Source organism: Pleurodeles waltl, chromosome 3_1, assembly GCF_031143425.1.
Source record: "Pleurodeles waltl isolate 20211129_DDA chromosome 3_1, aPleWal1.hap1.20221129, whole genome shotgun sequence".
In the NCBI taxonomy this organism is placed as follows: domain Eukaryota; kingdom Metazoa; phylum Chordata; class Amphibia; order Caudata; family Salamandridae; genus Pleurodeles; species Pleurodeles waltl.
The window spans coordinates 1,222,317,375-1,222,333,827 of record NC_090440.1 but is presented as its reverse complement, the minus strand read 5'-3'; the positions used below and the strand labels follow the sequence as shown (position 1 = coordinate 1,222,333,827).

General features: G+C 47.7%; 1 protein-coding gene across 5 annotated transcripts in view; it reads left to right on the top strand.

The window, feature by feature from the left end:
• LOC138285067 (zinc finger protein 418-like) overlaps nucleotides 1–16,453 on the top strand; it is a 389,919-nt gene that overhangs the window by 120,360 nt on the left and 253,106 nt on the right. For all 5 annotated transcript variants that reach the window (XR_011201512.1, XM_069224552.1, XM_069224553.1 and 2 more), the window contains exon 2: nucleotides 14,949–15,069. Coding sequence is in view for 4 of the 5 variants with exons in the window: in XM_069224552.1 (XP_069080653.1) it covers nucleotides 14,949–15,069 (121 nt within the window). In the remaining variant the exon portion in view is untranslated. The remainder of the gene's footprint in view (nucleotides 1–14,948; nucleotides 15,070–16,453) is intronic.

Sequence of the window (16,453 nt, the reverse complement as noted above, 5' to 3'; positions counted from 1 at the left end):
AAAATGTATCCGAATAGCCTGCAATGTTGCAAACATTTCTTCAGGGTAGGAGACAGTGTCCTAATTTAAATGGGCAAAATAATTGAAATAGGCACTCTTCTCCCGAAATTACTTCTAGTAGCGGAGAAAGATAGGGCTCTGAAGATTTTTAGAATGTTGCTGTGAAAAAAAATGAGAGAGGTTGATTTTAGGCTCTGACTGGATAGCAGACTGGTGAGAACCGCTTACGTTTAATGTACAATACTTGTAATCAGTTGAGCATGTAATTTCAGAGCCAAACAACGTCTAAACGAATAACTTCTTAGAGGACTTCTGTTTTTTAAGTTACAATATTTGATTTTGTGGGATTTACTGCTAATGAGTTTTCTAAGCAGTAGCACCAAAGTTCGTTCGGAGAATGTTGCAGCCCCAGTCTGGTTAAGTCCAAGAGCACTGTGCAATCTGCATATTGTTAAACCTTCAGGCTCTTTGACCAATGGGAGTGTGTCCCGTGTAGGGCATGTGATGGTTGAAAAGCAGGGGAACAAGGATGCAGCTCTGACTGGGCCGTTTGTGTTTGAAGATTTTCTTTGTAAGGATCGTACTAGCATGTAGTCTCACTCGCACCCAGGTGTTGTAAATCTCAGACCACCATTAGTAGCTGTTGTGGATTACCCCAGGTAGTGAGTTTGTTTCAGAGGCAGGTTCTGTTTATGCTTTCAATAGCAGTCTTAAAATCAGTGAAACAAGCAAAACGTTGCTTGTTTGGATCGTTGATGATTGGTTTGATCATGGCATGGCAGATTGAAGGCCTGCTTGGAACCAAGAATTAATGTCCCACGTGTTGACCCTGTCTTTTAAATCACTCAACAATAGCGAAGTATACCATTTAGCCACAACGTTGAGTACAGTGATTACCCTGACCATGGGGTGGGGCTCTCCTTCTGGGGCTTTTTTATGAATATGATGAATAATAAAACTTTACCATGAATAGGGGATTGTAGCAAAATGGTAGTGTTCATTATATAGTACTATAAGCTTACGTGCCCAAAAATGGCTGTCGTTTTAACCCCTTCTGTGCACCAGACGTAATGGTTACGTCCTGCGGCACAGTGTGGCTAGCGCTCCCTCTGTGGTCTTCCCTCCCACCCCCAAAAGGCAGGGATGGAAGGGGAAGCCCTTCCCCTTCCACCCCGACACCTCCCCACCCCCCAGCGATGTCAGCACGCGATCAAGCGCTGACCTCACAGAGGCCGCTGAGCTTCCAGCGCGATCGGAAGAGAAATGCCAGCATTTCTCTTCCGATCATGTGATGGGGGCCTGAGAGGCTTCAAAGTGAAGGAAAGGAATTTTCTTCCCTTTGAAGTCTCTCAGAGCATTTCAAAAGCCGGATCGTAAAGCGATCCGGCTTTTGAAATGCCCTCTAGACACGAGGAATTATTTTGTAAAAGGAAATTGGCATGAGGGGTGCGACCCCTTGGGCAAGAGTCGCTCCCCAGGGTGGCATTTTTTTTCAAGGCCTTTTCTGCCCCCCCTGGGGGCAGAAACCTCTAGGCGCCAGGGATCACTTTTGTTTGTTTGTTTTGTTTTGTTTTTTGTTTTTTAGAGGTGGGGAGCGACCCCTTAGGCAAGGGTCACTCCCCTAGGGGGCAAATTGTATTTAGACCATTTCTTCCCCCAGATTGACCGATTTTTGTTAGGTCAGTCTCCCCCAAGGGGGGCAGACACCACTAGGCACCAGGGATCTTTTTTTTTTGCGCCAATTTCATGCAAGGGGAGTGACCCCCTTAGGCAGGGGTCGCTCCACAGGGGGCATTATTTTTCAAGGCCATTTTCAAATTTATTTTAGGCCATTTCTGCCCCCCCAGGGGCAGATCGGCCTATTGTTGTTAGACCCATCTGCCCCCAGGGGGGCAGAAACCTCTAGGCACCAGGGTTCATTTTTATTTTTTATTGTATTTTTTTTTAGAGATGGGGAGCGACCCGTTAGGCAAGGGTCGCTCCCCTGGGGGGCAAATTGTATTTAGACCATTGACCGATTTTTTTTTTTTTTTTTTTGTTAGGTCAATCTGCCCCCAAGGGAGACAGAAACCTCTAGGCGCCAGGGATAATTTTGTATTTTTTAAAATTTTTATTAGAGATGGGGAGCGACCCCTTAGGCAAGGGTCGCTCCCCTGGGGTCAAATTGTATTTAGACCATTTCTGCCCCCCTTTGGCGCAGATTGACTGATTTTTGTTAGGTCAATCTGCCCCCAAGGGGGACAGAAACCTCTAGGCGCCAGGGCTAAAAAAAAAAAATGTGTGTGTTTTTTTTTAGAGATGGGGAGCGACCCCTTAGGCAAGGGTCGGTCCCCTTGGTGTGTGTGTGTGTGTGTATGCGTGTGTTTTCTTTAGAGGGCAGCCCCTTGGGTAAGGGTCGCTCCCTTTGGGGGCACATTACTATTGGAAGGCCCATCTGCCCCCAAGGGGGTGCAGAAAGCCCACTAGAGACCAGGGAAGTTTTCTTTTTCCAAAATAAGAGGGTGGGGGTATGGCCATACCGTCACCCCAAATAAATGGGGCCAAAGTTGTTCTGCCCACCAGTGGGCAGATGGGGCAATTACCCCTGATCCACACCTGGGGGGGGCAGAATGTCTACTAAATGCCAGGGAATTAAAAAAAAAAATATATATTGGGGTGGTGGCTACCAACCAGTATGGGCCCGATTATGCCCCCACCCCAACTGAAGGGAGTAACAGTTTTTCAGCTCTTCCCGCACTCTAAAACATCTTATCCTACAGCAGGCAAGAAGACATTTGATTATTTTGGTTTTTGGTTTTACATTTGGCCCATGAGAGCTTGGCTAACACTCAAAATGTTCCCACTTGGAATTGTGAGGGCTACACTTTATGGACTTTGGGACGCTGCCATGTAGAAAAATCCACAAGACCTAGACACATCTGAAAACTAAACATCTGGGTGATTCCAGGGTGGTGTGTTTCACATGCACCCTGCATTATTTTCATACCCACAATGCCCTGCAAACCTCCAACTTGGCTGGAAATCACACATTTTTCCCACTTTTTTGTGATGGAACCTTCCGGAATCTGCAGGAATCCACAAAATTCCTACCACCCAGCATTGTCTCATCTATACTGATTAAAAATTCTGCTGCACTTGTCAGCCTAAAAATGTTTTTTTTGCAAACTTCCCTTTTGGACCCCCTTTGGTTCCCCCTCAATATCAACATGTTGTTGGCTCTTCCCTTTCACAAGCACTTGGCCCACCTACTCAAATGAGGTATCATTTTTACCGGGAGACTGAGGGGAACGTTGAGTGGTATGAAATTTGTCCCAGTGCGGTAATCCCACACAGAAATGTTGGAAAAATGTGATTTCTTAACTAAATTTGAGGTTTGCTGAGGATTTTGGGTAAGAAAACATTGGGGGATCCACGCAACTCACACCTCCCTGGACTCCCTCGGGTGTCTAGTTTTCAGAAATGTCTGGGTTTGGTAGGTTTCCCTAGATGGCTGCTGAGCCCAGGACCAAAAACGCAGATGCCCCCGCAAAAACAGGTAGTTTTGTTTTTGATAATTTTGATGTGTCCAGATAGTATTTTGGGGCATTTTCTTTCGCGGGCAGTAGGCCTACCCACAAAAGTGAGGTACCATTTTTATCGGGAGACTTGGGGGAACGCTGGGTGGAAGGAAATTTGTGGCTCCTCTCAGATTCCAGAACTTTCTGTCACCAAAATGATAGGAAAAAGTGTTTTTTTTTGGCCAAATTTTGAGGTTTTCAAAGGATTCTGGATAACAGAACCTGGTCAGAGCCCCACAAGCCACCCCATCTTGGGTTCCCCTAGGTGTCTAGGTTTCAAAACTGCGCAGGTTTGCTAGGTTTCCCTAGGTGCCAGCCAAGCTACAGGCCAAAATCCACAGCTAGGCACTTTGTAAAAAACAGCTCTGTTTTCTTTGTGAAAATGTGATTTGTCCACGTTGTGTTTTGGGGCATTTCCTTTCGTGGGCGCTAGGCCTACCCACACAAGTGAGGTACCATTTGTATCGGGAGACTTGAGGGAACGTTGGGTGGAAGGAAATTTGTGGTTCCTCTCAGATTCCAGAAATTTCTGTCACCGAAATGAGAGGAAAAAGTGTTTTTTTTTTGGCCGTATTTTGATGTTTACAAAGGATTCTGGTTAACAGAACCTGGTCAGAGCCCCCCAAGTCACCCTAGGTGTCTAGTTTTCAAAACTGCGCAGGTTTGGTAGGTATCCCTATGTGCCAGCTGAGCTACAGGCCAAAATCCACAGCTAGGCACTTTGTAAAAAACACCTGTTTTCTGTGGAAAAATGTGATGTGTCCATGTTGTGCTTTGGGGCATTTTCTTTTGCGGGCGCTAGGCCTACCCACGTAAGTGAGGTACCATTTTTATCGGGAGACATAGGGGAACACAGAATAGCAAAACAAGTGTTATTGCCCCTTGTCTTTCTCCACATTTTATCCTTCCAAATGTAAGTCAGTGTGTAATGAAGACTTCTATTTAGAAAATGCCCTGTAATTTACATGCTAGTATGGGCACCCTGAAATTCAGAGATGAGCAAATAACCACTGCTTCTCAACACCTTATCTTGTGGCCATTTTGGAAATACAAAGGTTTTCTTGATACCTATTTTTGACTTTTTATATTCCAGCAAATTAATTGCTGTATACCCGGTATAGAATGAAAACCCATTGCAAGGTGCAGCTCATTTATTGGCTCTGGGTTGCTAGGCTTCTTGATGAACCTACAAACCCTATATATCCCTGCAACCAGAAGAGTCCAGCAGACGTAACGGTATATTGCTTTAAAAAATCTGACATCACAGGAAAAATTGCTGTTTTGTTTCACCTCAATTTCAATATTTATTTATTTCAGCTGTTATTTTCTGTAGGAAACAAAGGCTCGGCACAGGAGGGTAAAAGGCCTGGGAGCGAAGGGGTTAAAAAGGGATGTTAGGCGTGCATTTTTATCTGTGGCACAATTATTTCTTCTTTCAGTGCATTTGACTACATCAACCTTTGTGGCCCAGAGTGGGTGAACCTGATCTATTTCAAATTTGCCAACGAAACTATCTAACAGCTTTGTTATGTTGTCCTTATTAACCCCTTCTGTGCCGCGGACGTAGTGGTTACGTCCTGCGGCACAGTGCTGCTGTGCCGAGGACGTAACCACTACGTCCTCGGCACACAGCCCAGAGGGAGCGCTCTCGCTCCCTCTGTGTGCTTCCCCCCACCCCCCCAAAGTCAGGGATGGAAGGGGAAGCCCTTCCCCTTCCACCCCGACCCCCCCAACCCCCCATGTGACGTCAGCGCGCAAGCGCGCGCTGATTAGTCACAGGGTCTCCCCCATCGCGCTGGAAGCAGAGCTTCCAGCGCGATTGAAAGAGAAATGCAAAAGCATTTCTCTTTCAATCACTGGGGCAGGCCCCGAGAGGCTTCAAAGGGAAGGAAATGTATTTCCTTTCCTTTGAAGTCTCTCACAGGTTTCAAAAGCCGGATTGCTTGCAATCCGGCTTTTGAAACCCCACTAGACACCAGGGATTTTTTTTGGGGGGGAATGAAACTGTCAAAAGGGAGCGACCCCTTGGGCAAGGGTCGCTCCCAGGGGGGGCATTTTTTTTAGGAAGGCCTTTTCTGCCCCCCCCCGGGGGCAGATTGGCCTATTATTAGGCCGATCTGCCCCCAGGGGGGGCAGAAACCTCTAGGCACCAGGGAGTTTTTTTTTTTTTTCTCGTTTTTTTTTGTGATGTTTTCTTTTTTTTAGGTGGGGAGCGACCCCTTATGCAAGGGTCGCTCCCCTAGGGGGCAATATATATTTAGGCCATTGCTGCCCCCCTTGGGGGCAGATTGGCCTATTTTGATGAGGCCAATCTGCCCCCAAGGGGGGCAGAAACCATTAGACACCAGGGAGTTTTTTTTTCTGCGAATTTTACGCAACGGGAGCGACCCCTTGGGCAAGGGTCACTCCCAGGGGGGGCATTTTTTTGGGAAGGCCTTTTCTGCCCCCCCTGGGGGGGCAGAAACCTCTAGGCACCAGGGATCATTTCTTTTTTTTTTTTTCTTTTTGTTATGTTTTCTTTTTTTTTTAGGTGGGGAGCGACCCCTTAGGCAAGGGTCGCTCCCCTAGGGGGCAAATTATATTTAGGCCATTTCTGCCCCCCTTGGGGGCAGATTGGCCTATTTTGGTGAGGCCAATCTGCCCCCAAGGGGGGCAGAAACCATTAGACGGCAGGGAGTTTTTTTTTTTTTTGCGTGAATTTCATGCAAGGGGAGCGACCCGTTAGGCAAGGGTCGCTCCCTGGGGGGGGGGGATTATTTTAGGCCATTTCTCCCCCCTGGGGGGTAGATCAGCCTATTTTGATTCGGCTGATCTGCCCCCAAGGGGGGCAGAAACCACTAGGCACCAGGGATTTTTTTGTTTTTTTGTTTTACAGATGGGGAGCGACCCCTTGGACAAGGGTCGCTCCCCTGGAGGGGCAAAATGTATTTAGGCCATTTCTGCCCGCTTTGGGGGCAGATCGGCCGATTTTAGGTCAATCTGCCCCCAAGGGGGGCAGAAACCACCAGGCACCAGGGATCTTTTTTTGCGCCGTCACGCAAGGGGAGCGACCTTGTAGGCAAGGCTCGCTCCCTGGGGGGGGCAAAATTATTTTAGGCCATCTCCTATTGGTATTAGGCCGATCTACCCCCAGGGGGGGCAAAAACCTCTAGGCGCCAGGGCAATTTTTTTTTTTGTGTTTTTGTTTTTGTTTGTTTGTTTTTTTAGAGATGGGGAGCGACCCATCAGACAAGAGTCGCTCCCCTGGGGGGCAAACTGTGTTTAGACCATTTCTGCCCCCCTTGGGGGCAGATTGGTCGATTTTAGGTCAATCTGCCCCCAAGGGGGCAGAAACCACTAGGCACCGGGGATTTGTTTTTTGGTGTCCGTGTCACGCAGGGGGAGCGACCCCGTAGGCAAGGGTCGCTCCAAGGGGGGGGTTGGGGGGCAAATTTATTTTAGGCCATTTCTGCCCCCCCTGGGGGCAGATCGGCCTATTATTAGGCCGATCTGCCACCAGGGGGGGCAGAAACCTCTAGGCGCCATGGCAATTTTTTTTTGTGTTTTTTTTTTTGTATGTTTGTTTTTTTAGAAATGAGGAGCGACCCATCAGACAAGGGTCGCTCCCCTGGGGGGCAAACTGTATTTAGACCATTTCTGCCCCCCTTGGGGGCAGATTGGTCGTTTATAGGTCAATCTGCCCCCCAGGGGGCAGAAACCACTAGGCACCGGGGATTTGTTTTTTTGGCGCCAATGTCACGCAGGCGGAGCGACCCCATAGGCGAGGGTCGCTCCTGGTGGGGGGTGGGGGTTGGGTGATGCAAATTTATTTTAGGCCATTTCTGCCCCCCCTGGGGGATTTGTTTTTTGGTGTCAGTGTCACGCAGGGGGAGCGACCCCGTAGGCAAGGGTCGCTCCGGGGGGGGGGTTAGGGGGCAAATTTATTTTAGGCCATTTCTGCCCCCCCTGGGGGCAGATCGGCCTATTATTAGGCCGATCTGCCACCAGGGGGGGGCAGAAACCTCTAGGCGCCAGGGCAAATTTTTTTTGTGTTTTTTTTTTGTTTGTTTGTTTTTTTAGAGATGGGGAGTGACCCATCAGGCAAGGGTCGCTCCCCTGGGGGGCAAACTGTATTTAGACCATTTCTGCCCCCCCTTGGGGGCAGATTGGTCGATTTTAGGTCAATCTGCCCCCAAGGGGGCAGAAACCACTAGGCACCGGGGATTTGTTTTTTGGCGCCAATGTCACGCAGGGGGAGCGACTCCGTAGGCAAGGGTCGCTCCTGGGCAGGGGGGGTTTGGGGTAGTGGGGGGTCAAATTTATTTTAGGGCATTTCCCCCCCCCCCGGGCCGGCTGAGCTAGAGGCCAAAATCCACAGGTAGGCACTTTGCAAAAAACACCTCTGTTTTCTGTGAAAAAATATGTTGTGTCCACGTTGTGTTTTGGGCCATTTCCTTTCGTGGGCGCTAGGCCTACCCACACAAGTGAGGTACCATTTTTATGGAGAGATTTAGGGGAACGCTGGGTGGAAGGAAATTTGTGGCTCCTCTCAGATTCCAGAACTTTCTGCCACAGAAATGTGAGGAACATGTGTTTTTTGGCCAAATTTTGATGTTTGCAAATGATTCTGGGTAACAGAACCTGGTCAGAGCCCCGCAAATCACCCCATCTTGGATTCCCCTAGGTCTCTAGTTTTCAAAAATGCGCTGGTTTGGTAGGTTTCCCTAGGTGGCGGCTGAGCTAGAGGCCAAAATCTACAGGTAGGCACTTTGCTAAAAACAGGTCTGTTTTCTGTCATGTGTCCACGTTGCGCTTTGGGGCGTTTCCTGTCGCGGACGCTAGGCCTACCCACACAAGTGAGGTATCATTTTTATCGGGAGACGTGGGGGAACGCTGGGTGGAAGGAAATTTGTGGCTCCTCTCGGATTCTAGAACTTTCTGCCACAGAAATGTGAGGAACATGTGTTTTTTTAGCCAACTTTTGAGGTTTGCAAAGGATTCTGTGTAACAGAACCTGGTCCGAGCCACACAAGTCACCCCATCTTGGATTCCCCTAGGTCTCTAGTTTTCAGAAATGCACAGGTTTGGTAGGTTTCCCTAGGTGGCGGCTGAGCTACAGGCCAAAATCTACAGGTATGCACTTTGCAAAAAACACCTCTGTTTTCCTTCAAAAATTTGGCTGTGTCCACGTTGCGCTTTGGGGCGTTTCCTGTCGCGGGCGCTAGGCCTACCCACACAAGTGAGGTATCATTTTTATCGGGAGACGTGGGGGAACGCTGGGTGGAAGGAAATTTGTGGCTCCTCTCAGATTCTAGAACTTTCTGCCACAGAAATGTGAGGAACATGTGTTTTTTTAGTCAAATTTTGAGGTTTGCAAAGGATTCTGGGTAACAGAACCTGGTCCGAGCCACACAAGTCACCCCATCTTGGATTCCCCTAGGTCTCTAGTTTTCAGAAATGCACAGTTTTGGTAGGTTTCCCTAGGTGGCGGCTGAGCTACAGGCCAAAATCTACTGGTAGGCACTTTGCAAAAAACACCTCTGTTTTCCTTCAAAAATTTGGCTGTGTCCACGTTGCGCTTTGGGGCGTTTCCTGTCGCGGGTGCTAGGCCTACCCACACAAGTGAGGTATCATTTTTATCGGGAGACGTGGGGGAACGCTGGGTGGAAGGAAATTGGTGGCTCCTCTCAGATTCCAGAACTTTCTGCCACAGAAATGTGAGGAACATGTGTTGTTTTAGCCAAATTTTGAGGTTTGCAAAGGATTCTGGGTAACAGAACCTGGTCCCAGCCACACAAGTCACCCCATCTTGGATTCCCCTAGGTCTCTAGTTTTCAGAAATGCACAGGTTTGGTAGGTTTCCCTAGGTGGCGGCTGAGCTAGAGGCCAAAATCTACAGGTAGGCACTTTGCTAAAAACAGGTCTGTTTTCTGTGATGTGTCCACGTTGTGTTTTGGGGCATATCCTGTCGCGGGCGCTAGGCCTACCCACACAAGTGAGGTATCATTTTTATCGGGAGACTTGGGGGAACATAGAATAGCAAAACAAGTGTTATTGCCCCTTGTCTTTCTCTACATTTTGCCCTTCCAAATGTAAGACAGTGTGTAAAAAAGACGTCTATTTGAGAAATGCCCTGTAATTCACATGCTAGTATGGGCACCCCGGAATTCAGAGATGTGCAAATAAACACTGCTTCTCAACACCTTATCTTGTGCCCATTTTGGAAATACAAAGGTTTTCTTGATAGCTATTTTTTACTCCTTATATTTCAGCAAATGAATTGCTGTATACCCGGCATAGAATGAAAACCCACTGCAAGGTGCAGGTCATTTATTGGCTCTGGGTACCTAGAGTTCTTGATGAACCTACAAGCCCTATATATCCCCGCAACCAGAAGAGTCCAGCAGACGTAATGGTATATTGCTTTCGAAAATCTGACATTGCAGGAAAAAGTTACAGAGTAAAACTTAGAGAAAAATTGATGTTTTTTTTCACCTCAATTTCAATATTTTTCTTTTTCTGTTGTTATTTTCTGTAGGAAACCCTTGTAGGATCTACACAAATTACCCATTGCTGAATTCAGAATTTTGTCTACTTTTCAGAAATGTTGCGGTTTCTGGGATCTAGCGTTGGTTTCATGCCCATTTCTGTCACTGACTGGAAGGAGGCTGAAAGCACAAAAAATCGTAAAAATGGGGTATGTCCCAGTAAAATGCCAAAATTGTGTTGAAAAATTGGGTTTTCTGATTCAAGTCTGCCTGTTCCTGAAAGCTGGGAAGCTGGTGATTTTATCACCGCAAACCCTTTGTTGATGCCCTTTTCAGGGAAAAAACCACAAGCCTTCTTCTGCAGCCCATTTTTCCAATTTTTTTTAAAAAAAACCAAATTTTCACTGTTTTTTGGCTAATTTCTTGGCCTCCTTCTGGGGAACCCACAAAGTCTGGGTACCTCTAGAATCCCTAGGATGTTGGAAAAAAAGGACGCAAATTTGGCGTGGGTAGCTTACGTGAACAAAAAGTTATGAGGGCCTAAGCGCGAACTGCTCCAAATAGCCAAAAAAAGGCTCGGCACAGGAGGGGGAAAAGGCCTGGCAGCGAAGGGGTTAAAGAGAAAGTGTTGATATTGTATAATTCAGTCACAAAGTCATCCATTGGGCTCCCCTCGAGCATGCTGATATTACCTGAATTACTACTAACCGAAGGCAGACTTTTTGTGAGCCTCTTTAACAGCTTATTTCGTGTAGTTTGATCCATTTCGATAAGATGTTCCATATATGCCTCCCAAACTGCATTTTTATATGCCGAGCATAAAGATGTGAACGAGGCTAGGAAGGTCGATGATTTTGAAAGTGGCCTGTTCTGTAAATAAAGTTTGGTGGATGAATCAATTGACTTAATTTTATTACTCTTTTGTAAAGCTACGTGTCATAGGCAGCAAGTAATAGAGAAGTTGTAATACATGACTGGAAGAGAATCCTTCCACTGGGAAAATCCTGGAGTCGCGCCTTTCAGACTTGATAGGGTGGGCGGTGTGTTGTTTTTCCTTTTCTCAAATCTTTTAAAGGACAAGAGGCCCCATTTGAAAGTGAGGTATTGCTTCTGGTTTGCAAATGTCATTAATTTGCTGAGTAACACTTTTGAGGAAAGTAGAGGGAGTTTAAGGCATGTGGTAGCTTTTTATCTTAGGATCGATGGAGAAGTCAGCTATATTTAAAAAGCGATAGTTCTACAAATGTATGGTCTAGGATCACCTTTAAGGAGTATGCGATGTGCACCTACCTAATAGACTGGTCACCTGGAAGTCTACCTTTCAAGGCCTAAAGGCCATACCTATGCAGCTTATTTATAAACAAAATTCCGACGGATTCTATACGTCGTAGCTGAAAGTATGACACGAGGGCAATAAATACCCCAAAGGCGATTTTGTTCACTCAACCAGTTGTTCTCTAGGAAGCTATGTTTCAGATTGAGATTAGAGCCTTAAGTTAAACTCACTTTGTGATCGTTGAACATCGAGTTTCTGGCTGAATTAATGAGTACCTGTTTCAATTTTTGCTGAAGATTAATGTACATGCTAAGGATCGACAACTGTAGGAGGCTGGACTGGCTTGTAGTGAGTACCAAGGGGTACTTGCACCTTGCACCAGGCCCAGTTATCCCTTATTAGTGTATAGGGTGTCTAGCAGCTTAGGCTGATAGATAATGGTAGCTTAGCAGAGCAGCTTAGGCTGAACTAGGAGACGGGTGAAGCTACTACAGTACCACTTAGTGTCATATGCACAATATCATAAGAAAACACAATACACAGTTATACTAAAAATAAAGGTACTTTATTTTTATGACAATATGCCAAAGTATCTTAGAGTGTACCCTCAGTGAGAGGATATGAAATATACACAAGATATATATACACAATAGCAAAAATATGCAGTATAGTCTTAGAAAACAGTGCAAACAATGTATAGTTACAATAGGATGCAATGGGGAAACATAGGGATAGGGGCAACACAAACCATATACTCCAAAAGTGGAATGCGAACCACGAATGGACCCCAAACCTATTAGACCTTGTAGAGGGTCGCTGGGACTATTAGAAAATAGTGAGAGTTAGAAAAATAACCCTCCCCAAGACCCTGAAAAGTGAGTGCAAAGTGCACTAAAGTTCCCCTAAGGACAAAGAAGTCTTGTTAGAGGAATAATGCAGGAAAGACACAAACCAACAATGCAACAACTGTGGATTTCCAATCTAGGGTACCTGTGGAACAAGGGGACCAAGTCCAAAAGTCACAAGCAAGTTGGAGATGGGCAGATGCCCAGGAAATGCCAGCTGCGGGTGCAAAGAAGCTTCTACTGGACAGAAGAAGCTGCGGTTTCTGCAGGAACGAAAAGGGCTAGAGACTTCCCCTTTGGTGGACGGATCCCTCTCGCCGTGGAGAGTCGTGCAGAAGTGTTTTCCCGCCGAAAGAACGCCAACAAGCCTTGCTAGCTGCAAATCGTGCGGTTAGCGTTTTTGGACGCTGCTGTGGCCCTGGAGGGACCAGGAGGTCGAAAATTGGACCAGGAGAGAGAGGGGACGTCGAGCAAGACAAGGAGCCCTCTCAGCAGCAGGTAGCACCCGGAGAAGTGCCAGAAACAGGCACTACGAGGATGCGTGAAACGGTGCTCACCCGAAGTTACACAAAGGAGTCCCACGTCGCCGGAGACCAACTTAGAAAGTCGTGCAATGCAGGTTAGAGTGCCGTGGACCCAGGCTTGGCTGTGCACAAAGGATTTCCGCCGGAAGTGCACGGAGGCCGGAGTAGCTGCAAAAGTCGCGGTTCCCAGCAATGCAGTCTAGCGAGGTGAGGCAAGGACTTACCTCCACCAAACTTGGACTGAAGAGTCACTGGACTGTGGGGGCCACTTGGACAGAGTTGCTAGATTCGAGGGACCTCGCTCGTCGTGCTGAGAGGAGACCCAAGGGACCGGTAATGCAGCTTTTTGGTGCCTGCGGTTGCAGGGGGAAGATTCCGTCGACCCACGGGAGATTTCTTCGGAGCTTCTAGTGCAGAGAGGAGGCAGACTACCCCCACAGCATGCACCACCAGGAAAACAGTCGAGAAGGCGGCAGGATCAGCGTTACAGAGTTGCAGTAGTCGTCTTTGCTACTATGTTGCAGTTTTGCAGGCTTCCAGCGCGGTCAGCAGTCGATTCCTTGGTAGAAGGTGAAGAGAGAGATGCAGAGGAACTCGGCTGAGCTCTTGCATTCGTTATCTAAAGTTTCCCCAGAGACAGAGACCCTAAATAGCCAGAAAAGAGGGTTTGGCTACCTAGGAGAGAGGATAGGCTACTAACACCTGAAGGAGCCTATCAGAAGGAGTCTCTGACGTCACCTGGTGGCACTGGCCACTCAGAGCAGTCCAGTGTGCCAGCAGCACCTCTGTTTCCAAGATGGCAGAGGTCTGGAGCACACTGGAGGAGCTCTGGACACCTCCCAGGGGAAGTGCAGGTCAGGGGAGTGGTCACTCCCCTTTCCTTTGTCCAGTTTCGCGCCAGAGCAGGGCTAAGGGGTCCCCTGAACCGGTGTAGACTGGCTTATGCAGAATTGGGCACATCTGTGCCCAACAAAGCATTTCCAGAGGCTGGGGGAGGCTACTCCTCCCCTGCCTTCACACCATTTTCCAAAGGGAGAGGGTGTCACACCCTCTCTCAGAGGAAGTTCTTTGTTCTGCCATCCTGGGCCAGGCCTGGCTGGACCCCAGGAGGGCAGATGCCTGTCTGAGGGGTTGGCAGCAGCAGCAGCTGCAGTGAAACCCCAGGAAGGGCAGTTTGGCAGTACCAGGGTCTGTGCTACAGACCACTGGTATCATGGAATTGTGCCGACAATGCCAGGATGGCATAGAGGGGGCAATTCCATGATCTTAGACATGTTACATGGCCATATTCGGAGTTACCATTGTGAAGCTACATATAGGTAGTGACCTATATGTAGTGCACGCGTGTAATGGTGTCCCCGCACTCACAAAGTTCAGGGAATTGGCTCTGAACAATGTGGGGGCACCTTGGCTAGTGCCAGGGTGCCCTCACACTAAGTAACTTTGCACCTAACCTTTACCAGGTAAAGGTTAGACATATAGGTGACTTATAAGTTACTTAAGTGCAGTGTAAAATGGCTGTGAAATAACGTGGACGTTATTTCACTCAGGCTGCAGTGGCAGGCCTGTGTAAGAATTGTCAGAGCTCCCTATGGGTGGCAAAAGAAATGCTGCAGCCCATAGGGATCTCCTGGAACCCCAATACCCTGGGTACCTCAGTACCATATACTAGGGAATTATAAGGGTGTTCCAGTAAGCCAATGTAAATTGGTAAAATTGGTCACTAGCCTGTCAGTGACAATTTGAAAGAAATGAGAGAGCATAACCACTGAGGTTCTGATTAGCAGAGCCTCAGTGAGACAGTTAGTCACTACACAGGTAACACATTCAGGCACACTTATGAGCACTGGGGCCCTGGAGAACAGGGTCCCAGTGACACATACAACTAAAACAACATATATACAGTGAAAAATGGGGGTAACATGCCAGGCAAGATGGTACTTTCCTACAACAACTATTTAAGGTTGCATGTAGTGTCGTTAAGTCGAGGGATCTTAAATTTAATGGGAAGAATGTTGCATTATGAGAGACTGCACATAAAAAGACTAGACCACCTTTTGGGCAACTTATTTTGAAAAGTTTAGTAGCAGGAGTCAATAATGTGAAGAGTTCTTCCAAGTACTGTGACTCCAGGCATTTGGTCCATGAACACAAATGATACGGACTAAATGAGCAGCACATCTGTGACTGGACAACATACTCTGATTTACTTGTAAATGTTATATACAATTAAATGATTTAATTTGCACATCAAGTGATGTAAAATCTTTTCTTTCCAGGTTGCATTCTGTGATGTTACTGCTTATTTCTCACAAGAGGAGTGGAAGCTGTTGCACGAATGGCAGAAGGTGCTTTATCGAAACGTGATGAAAGAAATTCACCAAGCTTTGATCTCACTGGGTAAAGCTGTGCAATCTTTATTTAGTCATTTTCCACTCTTCATAGTGCTTGATTCCTACTGTTTTTTGTTTCTGTTACTTCTATAGGAATCGTAAGCACATTAAAAGGAGACGCAGTTCAATTAATCAACAGCATCACAGTCAATGTAAATTTTTCCTCCATCTCGAGGCTACTGTTATATATTTCAAGAATGAGAAAATATTTCACAGGTGTTTGCTTTTTCGGTGCGAACCGATGCAATATCTCTACTCCTGCCTTTATAGTTTATATATAATGGCTTCAGTCAATTAATTCTTTATTGTCTCTATAATGACCGCACAGATAAAAATTAGTCAGACAGGGGTGTGGCCTAGCGGAGCATGGAGTAGGATGTGTCATGTTCCATCTCTGGACTCCCGTTGACATCTAGCATCATCCTGGGCGCCGGGACCAGTTTTTAAGCAATACCAGCCCAGGCGGGGGCCCCACCCCACCCCACCTGCGCCTGGGGGACATTTATATTCTAGCTAACAGAATTCTGGCAGCCGCAACATGGATTCTCATACGAGTCCCGGCCCATGTTGTCCCTCCCGCCATCTTGCCTGAGGGTGGCCATGACTAGCCGAGCCTTAATAAGGTCCAAGAAATGAGCCATATGCAGCCCGACCATTGGGCTGGGGACTAATGGCTTGTACTGCTGCTAAACCTGGGTGCCCTGGGCCCCAGCCTGCCTGAGAGATGATGGCCTCCATGATAAGATCCACTTAGGGGGCGCTGCCATCTTGCTGAGACCGTGTCGCACACCTCCGACCTGAGCCAAGCGCCATGGTTATGAAGCGGCGGAGGACTATTTACCACCAGCATCCATCAAAGAGGGTATGAAGAGTAAGAGCGGCCTTTTGTTCCCACATCATTGCAGACCTGCATAGAGTGAGCTAAAGAAGACAGCACGGCCTACTGACAGTGGCCTGGCAACACTGGTGCTGCACGCCCGGCCCAGTGGGGTCTTGACCATCACATACTGGTTGGCAGGAAATACCAACATCCCCTCAATCCAGGCCCCAGGGGAACTTCTTGGAGAGTGTACGACCTGGCTGGTCTCATTGCAGAGGGAGGAGCGAGCCCTTATATCTCCCCTGAGCTATGTGGGGCTCGGCGGTGTAGTCCTGTGCAACCCACAGGCCCCTGTCGCAATCGAGAACTGGGAGGCAGCCTAGACTTCCTCATGCACGCGCCCTGTCTGGCAAACGGCAGGCGGTGTTAGATCTGGGAAGTGCCCCTGCATTTTAGATGGATCGCCAAAAGGGGGGGGGGAACACACTGGGCCCCTTGCCTCCACCGGTGCTGAAAGCTGCCCCACCCCTCCGATTCCAGTACCATCTTGGCGAAGTAAGCGGCTGATTCT